The 15,668-nt window shown below is 38.3% G+C and overlaps 1 protein-coding gene across 19 annotated transcripts in view; it reads right to left on the bottom strand.

Annotated features, from left to right (window-relative positions):
* The window catches only part of BPTF (bromodomain PHD finger transcription factor), a 62,010-nt gene that overhangs the window by 26,587 nt on the left and 19,755 nt on the right, over positions 1-15,668 (bottom strand). For 7 of the 19 annotated variants that reach the window (XR_003535637.1, XR_003535636.1, XR_003535635.1 and 4 more), the window contains exons 5-20: positions 15,120-15,305; positions 12,340-12,501; positions 11,997-12,172; positions 10,715-11,070; positions 10,313-10,444; positions 9,643-9,772; positions 8,800-8,935; positions 8,105-8,320; positions 5,416-7,819; positions 5,063-5,187; positions 4,707-4,835; positions 4,267-4,417; positions 3,531-3,573; positions 1,893-2,145; positions 1,293-1,454; positions 189-337 (exon numbers count right to left, since the gene is read on the bottom strand). Coding sequence is in view for 16 of the 19 variants with exons in the window: in XM_027691979.1 (XP_027547780.1) it covers positions 189-337; positions 1,293-1,454; positions 1,893-2,145; positions 3,531-3,573; positions 4,267-4,417; positions 4,707-4,835; positions 5,063-5,187; positions 5,416-7,819; positions 8,105-8,320; positions 8,800-8,935; positions 9,643-9,772; positions 10,313-10,444; positions 10,715-11,070; positions 11,997-12,172; positions 12,340-12,501; positions 15,120-15,305 (4,910 nt within the window). In the remaining 3 variants the exon portion in view is untranslated. Of the gene's footprint in view, positions 1-188; positions 338-1,292; positions 1,455-1,892; positions 2,146-3,449; positions 3,574-4,266; positions 4,418-4,706; positions 4,836-5,062; positions 5,188-5,415; positions 7,820-8,104; positions 8,321-8,799; positions 8,936-9,642; positions 9,773-10,312; positions 10,445-10,714; positions 11,071-11,996; positions 12,173-12,339; positions 12,502-15,119; positions 15,306-15,668 lie in introns of all 19 variants that reach the window. The other 12 variants (XM_027691984.1, XM_027691992.1, XM_027691988.1 and 9 more) reach the window with 6 other exon arrangements.

The following is a 15,668-nucleotide window of genomic DNA, read 5'->3' on the forward strand; positions in this document are numbered from 1 at the left end:
TATTTTTTCACCTACGCCCACACTAGTTTACCAAGCTCAATTAGTTTTTCCAACTGGAGAGAACTGTTGTACCTCCTTGGAAAAAACATTGAAAAGCAATTAGACAGAACTTTTGATATCTGTCAATAACTTAAAAAATCTTGGCACCCCCATTTTTTTGGAGTTAAATAATCAGAAGAACATCTTACTTGTGAAGTGCTTGTTGTTCCTAATGTCCCTGTGGTGTTTGGCCTAATGGTTACAGTTGCTGTCCTTGGCTGGAATGAAGTAAAGGTTTGACTTGCACCTGTAGTTGATGGAATGATACCCAATACCTTTTGCTGAACTTGAACCACACCTAATTAAAGAAAAATTGAGAAGTCATTAATGACAGAATGGCCAGCAAAAGAAGTCAATGCAACTCCAGGGTGGCATTTAGAACTCAGTCTCCAGGTTTCTAGAACACCTTTGAGCATTTCCTGGGAGAGACTTTGTCATATTGTAAAAAGAAGCAGCATGATACTTTGTCAACAGTCCAACTACATTTTAAGTTAAGAAACAGATATTTTAGATAAGATTAAGGAAAGTGTGAATCTTCACAAAGATCAGTTTGATGGTAACTGCAAAGAAGTCCTTGCATTGACAGGGTGCCACAAATTAGTGTTATACAACCATTAAAAGCTATAATCTGATTAATTTCAAATGTAGGAGACCAGTTTAAAATCCTTCCACCTACAAGTTTGTGGTGTTGAAGAAAATGAGCAGTTTTTCTCCTGTCACCTAAGAAATTTCAATACAAAACCAGCAGCCTTCATGATTTGCTCAGATATAAAGTATAATGGAGACAGAGAATTGAGCTTTTCCGTCCAATACACATACACAAATATCAAAATATTAAGTCCTCTTCTCGAGCTAAGATGAAAAAATGCTAATCTTAGTCTGGATCCAAACTCCTGCTCATCAGTGAAGAGCAGCTGTAAGCATTAATAACTAAAAACAGCAGGGTTTTTTAATGAAGAAAATTGTTTTGTTGATTTAGATAACAAAAAAAAAAGCATGCTTCATTCCACATTTCAAAACAAAGCTCCTAATTTTGCACTAAGAAATGCAGAATAATTTACAGGCAAAAAGACTTGCATTTTTCCCCTTACAGACACAAATATGCAACATGGCGGGGGGGGTGGGAACAACCTCTAGAAACTTGTAATTATCTCTATAATTTTTCCCCCTTCAAGTCACAGTTGGGAAAATAGTGTCAATGGAGAATTAATCAGCAAGCTGGAATACATTTGAATTCAGTTCCCTTTCCCTACCTCCTTGAGTTGATGGCACATTGACGGCAACAATCTTGCTGTTTGCAGGGAGTGGCAGCTTAGTTATCACTTTCCCTGCCATCGTTACTGGGCTGCCTGAGAGCTGGAAGGTCTGCCCTGTGCTGGCAATGGTTGTGGCTGAGGTGGCAGCTGTGCTAGTGGCTAGTGAGGCACACAGAACAGGCAGGTTTAGAGCAGAACAATTAGTCAGTGAAATGACTGGTTTTTTTTCAAGTATGAAACAGCAAATTACAGGATGGTTGTTACTTTTTTTTTTTTTTTTTTTGGAATGTGTCATGCTTGCTTTGGTAAAGATTCTGTTTTGGAAACATTATGGTACACCACAGAATGATTGCACTAATGGTTACTAGGACAACTGTCAGGAATTAATGAGACAGGTCAGAAATAAGACTTCCTAGCAAAGAAAAATGAGACAGGTATCATCTCAGAAATGTTCTTGTGGCATAGCAAGAGTTAAGAGCAAAGATAACCAGAAATGTAATAATGCTGCGTACTCTGGAGGAGATGTGAAGTTTATAGGATGTGATGTTATAGGATGAACTCCAGCACATGTTCTTCCCATGCTAAATGGCCACTTACCTGTTGAAGATTGGCCTTGTTTAACCCAAGTAGCAAAAGTCTGATGGAAGTTCTTGTTCTGTTGGAATGTTACTGTGGCTGGAGAACCCACTTTAGTAGTCAGCACTACTTTGGTTCCCGTGGGGACTGGGCCTGCCAAGGGGCCCACCACGACTTTCTGAGGAGTGGACACAGTGGTGGCAGTGCTGCTGGATGTGGTGGCTGCAGCCACCACCCCTCCTGCAGGGATCTGCTTCTGCTGCTCCAGCCGTTTCTGGGGGATTAAGAAAGAAAATGGAATAAAGGGATAATTAGCATCTTCGGATTTTGCAACATAAACACTCTACCCAGCATTGAAAAACAAAGGACTCTGGTAGGATTTTAGTTCAAACTGTAGAGGATTAAAGAACAGGCTTCCTGCAGAACTCCAGCTCTGCTCAGAATACACAGCCAGAAACTTTCCTTATAGCAACTTTAAAATCCTTGGCTTATGCTAATTTCACTGCACATTTTACTTTAAGGAAACTCAAAATATTAGTCTCAAATTAATCGGAAAGGTCAAAACTTTGAAAAAATATCCATTTATATTTGGCTTTGACCGTGTGTGTACATCTATGTCAGTAAGTGGTACATCATCATCAACACAGAGTTTACCATTTACATTCCTGAATTTAGAGCTTCCTGCACGTTACAGGAAAACACAGATTGTATCATTCTACCTCACCATTAAGAATGCAATTTTAAAAAATATTCTTTTAAATGTAAATCGACTTTGCAGCCTGCTGAAAAAAATTAGCTTCAAAATCCCTTACCTTACCCAGACACCTTCTGTGCTGTAACTGTTGAGAAGTTACATTTAATTCAGAGAGCCCCTTTGTGAAGGGATAGTATCAGTAAGCTCTTCTAAAATTTCAACTAATCTCACATTTTTCCCTTTGTTACTGGAATTATCTCTGTATTGATTAATTTAAATTCCAGTGTTTGGTTAGTAGTGCAGTAATGCCCACTGAATTTCTTCAGGAAGATGAAATGAAAAGGAGTGAGTTGGAAAAAAGCACAGTTCTTAATAATGTATGTGAAATACCAACATGGTGTTGGGTTCCCTAATTTTAATTGCATACATTTATATATAAATACATATACATATCTTCAAATAAAATTATCAAGGGGCTTCATCCAGCCAACTTAAGATAGAATAAAATCAAAAGATTCAATTTGACTGAAGCATGAAATGCAGTTGTATTCCCAAGCCAGCTGTATTCCAAGGCAGCTTTCCATTGCACACTGATGACCTTACCTGGAGATTGGTGCTTCTCAGCCTTCTTTAAAATGGAAGCAAACTAAACCTTTTTAAAGCGTTATAAATTAGGCAGAAAAAAAAAAAAAGGCAATCCAAGACAAATTTTTGCTTTAAACCTGTTTCAAAATAACAAATGTACAGCAGGAGCAGCATTGTTTGATGTTAGTTTGCAGTATCACTATGTGCAAAATGGTGTAAGGCAAGCATAAAGTTAATTCCCCGTTTATAACACATGTGGTGACCAGTTGCTGACAGGTGGAACACCAACAGCTCCCCACCTGCTGGGCAGCCAAACGTTGGTGTTTTAGCTGAGCCTCCAATTGGGCCTTGAATTCCTCTGCCTTCTTCTGTTCACTAACCTTAGCCTGTTGTTCAACTGCCTGTGCCTTTTCCTTCTCCACCCTGCCAAAGACACAACCAAAAGTAAGTTATACCAGCACAGAAAATCCCACCATTGAACTGGATTTTGTTTCATCCAGTTTAATTCCCTTAGAAGTACAACTGTCAAGACTGAAGAGCATTGAAAAACTGGTCATGGCTTTAAAACTGGCTTTTATAATTGCATCTGAGACTGCATACAACCTATGTAACACCATTAATTTAAAATTACTCTTTCCAAGAGACTCAAAAAGGTTGTTCCAACTCTTAGCACAAAATACTTAAAATATCTTATAACTTGTATATTCTCAGGCTGAATTTACCTTCACTTTACTTGTACACATTCATTTTCTTTGGATTATAGAAGTATTTAACACATATGGTATGGAAAAAGTCATGCCAAAAGCAGCCTAATGCCTTTCCAGGCATTACAGTAAAAACCTTTTAGCATAAACAGTGATGAGTTCATAAGCATGGAAAAATTAATGTAATATTACTTCTAACAAATCTGTAATATCTGCATAAATTAGTTTTGGTACCAGCAAATAGTTCAGCTTGACAACTTAAAGCCTGACTATCAAAAGGCACAGTAAAAATACAAGAGATGTGCTTTTACTGATCACAGTGACCAAGTTCGTGTTCTCTAGTGGGAACTTTGATTTAACAATCACACAAATTAAAGCTGCTTTCTTTAAAAGCTCACTTGAGTTCATTTACCTTTCAGCAAATGCCCTGATCTCCCACAGTTCCAACTCCTCCTCTGCTACCCAAGTTTCCATTATTACAGGGCCTGTTTGCTTGGGTGTTTCTGGCCTTTTTGGCCTGAGGGCACTTGATCGAAGTCCCTTCCTCTGGGGTGTTGGAGTTTCTTTAGAGAACAGTCAAAACACACACATTAAGCTCAATGGTAAAACCAAATAAAAGTGTAAACCAAGATTTAGTGTCTTTTTCAGTCCCATTTTATGAACAGGGAGGCCTTTCAGCTTCAGATAAATCACATCCCTTTGTTAAAGGCATCATTTGTTTCCCACAGGTGAATGAATAGCTCATGTCAAGCTGTGTTTGCTCCCTTCATGGTCTGAATTAACATAAAGATCCAGTTACCTTAATTTCTGTAGGAGATTAGAGGGAGGGGGAAAATGTCTCAACAAACATACCTTTTGGAGCCTCTGGGACACCAATGGGACAAATAATTTTTCTTATACAGTACTCTGACCGGATTCCATACGGACCAACGTCTCTCCTCTTGATTATTTCTGTTGTTGTAATTTCAGTTTCAGTTGTTTCTACAACACATTAGTAACAGCAACAAATAAAGCTAAATCTCCAATCAACCCAATATACTCAAGGTAAAGAAACAGAAACTAGTAAGAATTCTTGACTAAAGAAATTCGAATGCCACAGCTGACTTTAAGCCCTTACAGAAATACTCAAAATTAACAGCAAGAGCTTTAGATAAATACTCAAAATTATGAGCTGCTTTAAGAAATCCTGAAATTTAAAGTAATAATACCTGTCCTTGTGGTTCCTCCCCCAGGTGGAGCTTTTGCTGCCATATCATCCCACTTGAGACATGCCCAGAGCAATCTCAACATCAGGCTCACCCCAGCCAAGGATTTGACTGTTTGGAGTCGGTACCTAAAAGACAGAGTATGAATTATATCTTAAAATCAAAATGTATTTAAAAATACCCACCCAAACTAAAGGGAAAAAGGTTTTCCATTCTACTTTTAGTGAACAATATAGGAAATTACTAAATAATAAAATTTGTGTGTTTTGGACACAAACATGTATTTCACTCGTATTTTAAAATTCAATTAATTTCATCACGTCCTAAACTCTTCCTCAAAACTGTAAAGTATGTACCTCCAAGTGATCCCAAAAGTTGGTCTTGGGGATGGATATGGCCAGATATCCAAGGCAGGCTTTGCATTGTAATTGAAATAGGGAACCTCTCTGATCCCCCCTCTCCTGGCCAGCTTTTTTAAGTCATCATTGGGTAAAACAAATATGCTTTTTTTACTGCTTTTGGTAACAAATTTTCTATAGGATGGTAAGGCAGTTCCAGAACGAGTTTTTTTGGGTCTTGCAAACTTCATTAGCTTCACTTTGTCTTTTGTGGAATATTCCTTGCTGACAGTCATGGAAGTCACCAGTGTGCCCTCCGGGGTGGTCAGGGAGTCGGTGACTGTTGTTGTCACCACTGTTTTACTGTGCTCCTGGACAGAAATGACATCAGTGTTGCTGTCTGTGGCTGGAGTGGTGAGCTTGGTTACAGTGGTGGTGGTGGTTACAGTGGATATGGCACAGTTTTCTGTAGATGAAACCACCGTGGTTTTCTCCTCACTGGCAGCTCCCGTCTCCGCCACCTTAAACACCGTTTTGGATTCCGTGGACACAGTTGAAGTCGTGGTAGTCACCTCAGTAATAACAGTTTTTACTTTACTTTCCCCATTCATGTTTTCCATCTGATGTGCCTGGACCCCGTTCCGGTCAGCGAAGTGACCGCTCAGGCTGGATTCCTCACACGAGGTTACAGGCGACGGAGCAACTTTGTTCTCCTCAGTGACCTCAGTTTCCATGGATTCTGTCTCACTACTCAGGGTCTTTTCTTTACAGACAGTCTGTGTTGATGGGGAAGCAGAGCCAACACTGGCAGATCTCTCAGGAGAAAGCTGGTTTTCTTCAGTTTTCTGCACATACTTGGGAACTTCATGTGGTGGCTGAAGACCCTCTCCAGACTCAGGTGAACTCTGCAGATGTGACTTTGAGGCCACATTATTTTTGTCCTTTGTGTCCTCTACCATGATGTCACCATTCATGAATGGTTTCACTGAAGATTCCTTAAAAGTCAATGGTTTTATTTCATGTTCTGGAATGGATTTATTAATATTATTAACTTTTGGTTCAATATCACCCCCTGCCTTAGCTTCACAGGTATCTTTCACCGAGCACTCATCATTTGATAAACCTTTAATGTCACTGTCTTTTCCATTCATTTGAAACAATGATTTTTCTTTTTCTACATCTGCCTCAGTTTCATCATCGTTATTATTCTTTTTGTCAGTATTTACATTTGTCTGATCATGATATTTGTTTATGGTACTTGTTTCCACTTTCAGTTCCTGACCTTTCTTTTGACCATTAGCCTCAGTTAGTTTGGAGCTCAGTAAATCCTCGTTAACATCTACCCCATCCATGTGCTCCAAAGTTTGACTTTCCAGGTTTCTTTCAGAAATCAGCCCTGATTTAAGTGGTTCTAGGTCTTTATTAGCTGATTTTTGGTGAAATATGATCTTCTTTTCAGATTTACTTTCAGTCTTTACAGAAGGAATTTCTTCCTCCATTTCACTTTCTTGAGAGGACGTCGTTTCCATATGGCTTTTTGTCATACAATTGTTTTCTGGATCTTTGCTCTGCTGCTCAGAATTCCCTTCTGAACCTGGTTTTTCAGGAGTGGCCACAGCATCTCTTCGACAGCCACTTTCAGGTACCACTGGCCCTAAGTTTTCAAGTTCTCGCTGAGATACTCTGGTAACAGGTAGTTTTTGTTCCAAAGGTTCTTCATTTGTTTCTGAAATGTCCCATTTGATTTTGCCTCCTGCACTGGTTTGCTTCAAACCATCCACTAAAGAACTCTCAGACTCCCCAAGAGCCTCTTGTCCTCGACACTTATCAGCAGTTGTAGGTTCAGAGTTGTTTTCTTTACCATCACTGTGAATGGAGCTTTCTCCTTCAAAGGATTGAGGTGAGCCTTCATCCAGTAGCTGCCCTTCTCCTTTTGACAGCCTGTTTGTCAAAGGTTCCTCCTCCTCACCAGTTTTGGTAGAGCAGATGCTGCTGATGGGCAAAGAGTCCTGTTCTGCATCTTCAGGCTGGGTCTTATCTGACATGTAGGTCTGATCTTGGGAGGAAATGTCAAACTGGCCTCCTTCTTTTCCTTTCCTCTGTAGCTCATCTGTGTTTTTCTGGGGGCTCACAGACCGAATGCCCCCAGTTTTAGCACCAGCCTCCAGTTTCATCTTCTCCAGGCGTTGTTTTTCCTCCAGCGTGAACTGTTTTATTCTCCGCTCCAGAAGTCCGTCTAATTTGGATGATTTTACTTTCCTTTTGTAGCAAGTCCTTAAATGAAAGCCCTCACTGACATTGATTATATCCAGCTTACAGTGACTGTCCTCATCTTTCATGGAGGATTCAATTTTCACATCATCTACATCCATAGGTTCTTCCTTGATGACTTTATCATTTTCACCATCGATCTCCTTCTCCGCTGTGAAGAAGAAACAACTCTGAGTCAGTGAGGCCCCAACAACGGACACCAAACTCTATTTTTACATAAAGTACTAAGAAATAAACAGAACTTTTAGCATATTAATAGATTTCAAGGAAAAAAAAGAACAAAAACTTCAGACACTATTACAATGGATAATAAGCACCGAGACACTTTGATGTCTCGACAAAACGTGTTACACAGTTTTTCAATAGTTATTTCTGAGGTTCCAGGCTTTTAATTGTGTAATGATCAGGTAGTTTTACAATAACAAAAGATTATCACCTGTGCCTTTTGCCTGATCCAAGTTTTCAGAAATTGTATCAACTTCTACTTTGTCTTCAGGCAACTTTTCTTCTTTCACTTTCTCCAAGGTTTCTGAAACATCTGCTTTGTCTTTTGCTTGCACATCACGAGAATCCTTTGCTCTGTCTTTCTCTGTTTTTACCTTAGTGGGCCCTTTTCGTTTATCCAAGTTGCATTTTTCATCTTCGCTCTTTGCTATTAACGAATTAATTAAATTATTTCAATTATTCAGAATTTTTTCTGTACTCTGCCACACTGTCATGTATGTTAATTTAACCTCTCAAATCATTTGCACATCATTAGTGAAACTCAGAAAGAGAATTAAGTATGCAGTGGTAACATCACAGGTTAAACTTAGTGTAATACTGAATATATATACACACCCCAACACTTTAGATGTTACTTTTTGGGTTTGATTATCTACACAATTTTGATCTACCTTTAATTTGGACAAGCCTATTCAAAGCTGTACAAATATTACACACACCTTCATAACTGAAACAATTTAATGTAGCTGAAAATATCTGTGACAACTGAACGTGTTACACTGACAAAGATTAGCAAATATCCACAAAAGCTTCCCTGGAACATTATTCCTAAAGTCTGCACAAGAAATATCACATACAGATAATTAAGTGTAATTAAAAAAATGTGTAAGCAATGCAAACACTTACTTGATAGCAATTTTCTGTAATTTGCATTAGTATTTCCTGGCAGTTTGGGCATAAACCTGTGCACATGGGTTTTACTAATCCAGCTCCAGCCACCATATCCTGTTACTCTGTATTCCTCTCCTTTTTGCTTCCAAACCTGTCAATATTTTTAAAATAGTAGCATTAATGATGCTATTTGCTGCATTATTGTTTACATTTTAAAACCAAAGATGAATTAAAAAAAAACAACTTTATTTTACAGACTTTTGAAGTATACTTGTGAAATAATATACTATCTAAATTTAAAGATACATCTGTTGATAATTCAATTGATTCTATCATAGTAACATCTAAAAATCTTATTTATTTAATGTAATAGTGAGAATCTACCTAAAAGCTGAAAGATTATAGCAGTTTTTGAATCAACCTGTACGTTTGTTACAAGAAGTGCAGAGCAACAAACCACTCCAACAAAAGCAGTTAATATCATTTGTAGGAGAATATAAAGAGGTTTCTATAGTAGATCCCATCTCATTATACAACCTTCCAAAGTACAGGTAGTGGATTTTTTGGGAAGAGGGAGGGGAGCACTGGGCAGGGACAGACCTATAGACTCCAGTGACCACCCAGAACCTTCCAATTGGAAAAGCTGCATCTGGCAGACAAAGGTGTCACCTCAGGCAGTGTCACTGAGAACATCACACAGATCAAAGGCAGTTCAGGCCAAGATTATGTGCTTGAATTCATGGGCAGGGAGTAACACAAGGACATTAACACAGTTAAGTTGAAAATGCAAACAGAAAAAGAGTCAGAAATCAACCATTTCTGTATTTTCCTTGTTCTTCCCACAGAAGGAAACCTCACCTGATGTTTGACAGGAAATGTGTACTTCACCCACGTAGCTTGCTGCATGGTTTCTTCTTCCTCTTGTTTCCTCTCTTTTTTTTTCACTTTCTCCTTTTCTTCTCTTTCTATTGCTGTCATTCTGCGTAATCTAACCCAAACAGATTTAAGTGCATTTAAGTACAGGATCTTGTAAGCAAATATAAAGAAGCCAACAGCACATAGTGCCCCTTTAAATAACTTTAAATATCTGAAGTTTAGAGGAATGCCCAGAATCAGGTTTTATGTATTACTTGCAACAGTGACACCACTTTTTGTGGCTATTCCAGTAAAGCAAACACAGCTGCCTGCAACTGTGTCTAATATCAGACACATCCATTTTCTGCTCCTATGACACCAATGGGAGACAAAAACCAGACTTCACTGAACTTAAGAGTGTTGAAATTTGCTTTTCTACTGCCCCAAAGTTTTGGCACTTTGAGACTGTAGCTCAAATAAAACAAACACAGGGGCAATGACACTATAAAAATGCTGTCATGCCTTGTCAGTGTTTCTGGTTGAGAAAAAGCACTTCAAGGGCTGAATGACTGACTCAATTTAAACATAATTCTTAGAGGCTTAGAGGAACTAGTAATTGTAAACCAAAGGAAGTTCTCATATTCAAAAATATTTTAATACGTATTAATTTTACCTTGTGTGCCCCAAGGATTCCCTCCAGATGGGCAGCATGACAACTGGTTTAATTGCACACTCCAATATAGCCAGTGCTAGTGCAAATTCTCTGGGCTTGCTGCACATCTGAACAGCCTTAATCCAGTTAGACCTAAAGTGGAAAACAGAGCAAAACCTGAAACATGTACATCACTAATACAGTATATTGTGTTAATAGGTTTAATGGTAGGATAAAGACTCCTATACTTCAATATTTTAGTCAGATGTACAATTCTTTTAGCCATCTACCATAAAGACACATTATCTTATATTTTAATATACAGAAGCACTGACTTGAAAAAATGAAGACCATTGCTTATTAACACTGTTAGCAAAAATGAAAGTAAAACAAGAGAATATGTATTCCCACTTCTTAATTTACCTGTGGGAAGCCCAGTTAGGGTGAAGGAATGAGGCTGGGATGTTGTTTTCCAGCTGAATAATGGTGAGCCTCAAGGTGGAGATGGTCAGGACTTTGGAGCCATGCACAGACCCGTTCCACTTGAACTCCCCAGCTGGGGTCAGGCAGAATTTATGGGAGAGGTGTCGTCTCTTGTCGTGGTCCTCCCTGTGCTGGTGCTTGTTCAATGCAAAGGAATTGGTGGCATATTGGTTGTGATAAACTCTGTACTTCCCCTCCTGCCCCAACTTGAAGTAATTGTTCATATTTCCTTTAATCACAACGTCCTTCTTAGTGTTCACTCGGGAGACTTCGCCTTGAGAGTTCACCACCAGGACCTTATGGAAGAAACAATGATTTTAAAGATGCACATTTAAGTTTCCAATATTTCTATTTGCTTATTTATGATTATTTACTTATGATTTAGGCTTCAATTGTCTATCTGTAAAAGAATAAAAACACCCTGCCTCACTTTGTAGAAGCAAATAACTGTTTATCCAATATATGTACTCCATCACTGATTGTAAACAGAGTTAGGATATTCCCAGGATCAACTTTAACATTAAAAAAAGGCACTATCCAGGTTCCACAGTCCAAACAGGAACCTGTTTTTCTGCTCTGAATTATGCCTATGGAGGGAGAGAGAGCTTTGGGAAAACAGCTTCACTAAACTCAGCCAAGCTTTCTGTGAACCCCCTCCTTGGTACATCACACAATTCAGACACAGAGCAAAGCAAACAATTATCTTGGACTTTGAAAACATGGCATGGATAAAGTCACTGGTCCAATTTGTTTCTCAACAAATACACTAAATGCTAACTTCCTATGGAAAATCAGTTAACAAAAATAAAATTAATACACCAAACAATATCCAACGAACCGCAATGAACTCCCAACAGTCAAACGCTTCCTTCCTGGACAAACTGGGCTACTTGAAAAAACCAGAATCAAAACAAACCATCCAAACCCCAACAAACGACCCACAGTGACACAAAACATTTACACCAGTGCATTGGGTCACTGTCAGATCACTCTGCAGAGAGCAACCAAGAGAGCACAGACAAAAGACAAGGAGAAATAAAGCTTCCTGTGACAGTATAATTTCATCATTTGCTAATCTATTATTACTGCTTTTTATGTACCTCCACTGCCTGCCAAAATCACTTTTTGATTTTTAAATAAAAGTTTACTATTATTTAAATAAATTAGCATTTCTCTAGAACGTTTTTTGCACTCCTTTGAGTTTTCCAAGATGTGAACAAACCTCTCTGGTTTCTTTATATAACTTATTTGCTTCCTGTGCTGCAGCAGCAACCTGCTGGTTTTTCATCTGGCTCAGTTTGCTGTCTGGATTCCTCAACCTGGTGAGCATTCGTGTAGAGCCTGGTGTGCCTCTTCCTGCTCCTGGAGAATCACTTCTTTCACCATTAGATTTCTCTCCTGCCCAGGAAAAAAAAAAAAAAAAAGGTTTTTAAAACAAACTTAAAAACTGGGAGTTTTCTGTTGATGTATAGAAGTTACGACAAGAAGAAAAAGAAGTTCAGTGAAAAGAGGCATAAAATGAAAGTTGGAGACATTATTATTATTATTATTATTATTATTATTACCTATGTCCTCTGAAGTCTGGGATCCCCTCTCTGCATTTTCAGCATCATCCAGAGTCCTGATGGAGTCGTTCTGCTCACTGCCACTGCTGTTTTCAACATCTGGCTGTGGAGGTGCAGCAGACCCACTGCTGCTGTTGCTGGGGATCATCTGACCAGTTTCTTCTACAAAAGAACAACTTCATTTTTAGTTGTTTTTTTTTTCTTCTTTTAAATTGGATCAAGGCAATTTTTTTAAGCTTTAAAGTTTTCACCAGAAAAAGTCAGATGAACATGTTTTGCTGGATTGGAGGGAAACATTCATAAAATATTCATTCCCTTCAGAGCACTGTATCCCTGAAAGTACTTTCTGTTCTGTTTTGAGCAGTTTCAACTTTTACAGCTCTGAAGAATTGAAATTCATACTGGTGTTTAAGACACATTCATATTTCATCCAAGACAATTTTTTTCCTCCAGATGCACACACAGAGAACCCTCTACTGAGGCTTTGTTTTGCATTTAGAATTCAGACTTCATAAAATCTGGTCTTCCTGCAACTCCTATGATTTTCCCTCTTTTGGCTTTCTTGTGTTTTACCTGTCCCTCAAAGCACAGACCTTTCAGTTCCCCTTGTTTACCACAGAGTTGTTGATTGTCTCGTCTTCAGCTCATTAATTCTGAGGAATCCCCCAGATTTCAGTTCAATTGGCACCACTGGAAATATCAGCCCTCTTATAATATCAGCCCCTTCCTTACAGTCTGATGGGTCTCCATGTGGGTTCTTGCTCCCCAGTTGTCCTTGTTTGTGTGTCTTGACACTGTGGGATTATTGTCACCTCACCTGTTGTGCTGCCCCAATAGGACCTTTGGACTAAACATCAGTGACCTGGAGCTTCCTCCAAATAAACCACTCCACATTCCCAGCAGGAACAAGCCCCTGTCCCTCAAACCAGCCATTTCTTCTGGATTTTGTGCTAAAGAGACACAGTTCAGCTGGTTAAAAACTACAAGATCTTTCTGTTTCCAGAATCCTCCCAAAACATCAGGAATTCTGTTGTTGTTAAGAAAGGCGAGAGAATAAAAACCTGATTTTTGTGGAATATTCACCCCTAGCAGCAAGATTAATATTCTGGGATTCTTAGAGGATCCTTAACCTGAATGCATCTTCATTTCTGGCTTTGTCCAGTGGGTGACCACCCCTATTGACCCACTTCCCTTTTTACTAATGGAACTGTTTTCATGCCTGTTTATAGAATGGAAGCACCCAAATCAGACCTTAATTAATTAAGACTAATATCCAGATTACATTTAACAAGGATGGTGACAGACATTCTCATCTAACTTTGAATTTACTCTTATTTTCCCCCTCTTTGGGTGGAACTGCCTCACTGATCCTGGTTCAGTATCCTTCCCTCCCTCTGAAAGGAGAGTCTCAATCTGGAATTTCATAGTAGGAACACAAGCATCATGGTGAATATAATAAATTAGACACAAGGAAAAACCCTCTCCACACACACTTTCCTACAAAAAAATAACCCACTAATTTAACTTCCAGAAGCTTTGGAAGGAGAAAAGTACTTGTGAAAGTATAATAAATAACGAAAAATACATAAGTAAATCTTTAAAATAAAATACAAACCCAGAAATGTGTCTGAAACCAAATTATAAGATATGTATCTTTCCAATTACACCTCAATTTAACAACTTTAAAAGGGAATAAAAAAATATGAGAACAGGCAAAAATATTTGGCCAAGTATCTAAAATATGTGGGGTTTGTCTCATGCACTAAGACATTTTCTGTACTAAAAGGGTGTATTATGAGGCTTCCAGATTACAGATTAATCTTAATTTTTATTTTGTCCTCCTGTTAAGAAAGTCTATTACAAGGTTTGGATGCACTGACTTTCACAAGTTCAAGGACTACAATCTGTCCCTGCATGGAAAACTATTTCTGTAGGAGGGAAAACATTTACCACCACTTTTTAAAACATAACACACTGAGTATGGCCACAACACAGATTAGAGCATGTTTAGATTTTGAAGAACTGAAAATAAAATCCTCATCATTTGAACAGTAATCAGCTGTTTAGAACAACACTTGGTTATTTGGTAAATCTTGTACAGAATATAATTCTAAATGTAATAGAAAATAATTCTGAAATAGTGCACTGACAATTTAAGTTACATTTAGTCAAGTCCCATTTATTCCTAAAGCAAAAGTTTGGTTAGGTTATTTTAATTAAATAATATATATTATGTCATTTGAATCATGACATGGCAGAACAAAAAACACATTAAAACACAAGAGCCCCTGTGCTTACAATTCTTCAATCTGTTTAAAATTCCTACCATGACAATTTTAACCTTGAATGAAACTTTTTTCACATTGAATGAAAATGCTTTGTTTGTTAGTCATTTATACAGTAAATGAGAGGTTAAAATAATAAACGAGCCAGTAGCAAATTAGAATTTGAAATAAACTCTGAGAGGACGCTAACAATCATCATGGATCACTATGGAAAAAATAAAATATAAGGAAAATAGAAAATAAAAAGCTTAGCCATAGTCATCTTCAGAAGGCATGGAAACAATGCTCTTGTCACAGAGGATCACGGATTTCAAGCACCAGTTGCAAGAAAATTAACTCTGAAATGTTAATAATGACAACGTAGCAGTAAGGATGGCACTGCAAGCAAACAGCATGAGTGATATACACTGGGAATGGTTTTAGTGGACAAATCAGAGAGAAAACCTTCACAGATTCCCCAAATTACAGAGGCCTTGGTAACAGTGCCCTCTGTACCTGAGAGTTCCAGGGGGAGCTCTGGTGCCACCTTCTTCTCTGCCACGTTGTTGCTATCAAGGGTTTCTGACTGACACCCCACGTTCTTCCCTTCAGGGCAACTACTGTCTCCTGCAGAAGGATTTGTGGTGTTGTCATCAGTGCTTGGTGTCACACAGTTACTTTTATCCCCAACGACTGTTGCCTCTACAGTAAAACCACAACAAAACTTTAGGGATATTCTTTATTATGCCTTAGGATGTCATTTGGCATCGTCCATAGAAAGCAACTGCAGCAGCTTTTTGGTTGGTTGATAATGCTGAAAAATATGGAGTTTTTTCCTTTTCTTTCCTTTTGCTATGAGACAGTATTGTCTCAGAATCAAAGAACAAACCCCCTGTGATGAGGAAAAAGTTAAAAATGATGTAATATGGCTTACTATAAACCTGTTGATCACAACCTGTAAGTGCCTCCTGTACCTCAAGGCAGGGGATCTAGAAGCTGCATAGAAGTAGGAAAATTGGTGCAATTACTTAACAAGAAAAACAACTACAACATGCAAGCACAAAG

The sequence above is a fragment of the Neopelma chrysocephalum genome, unplaced genomic scaffold (assembly GCF_003984885.1).
Source record: "Neopelma chrysocephalum unplaced genomic scaffold, ASM398488v2 Primary Assembly neopelma1_84, whole genome shotgun sequence".
NCBI lineage: Eukaryota > Metazoa > Chordata > Aves > Passeriformes > Pipridae > Neopelma > Neopelma chrysocephalum.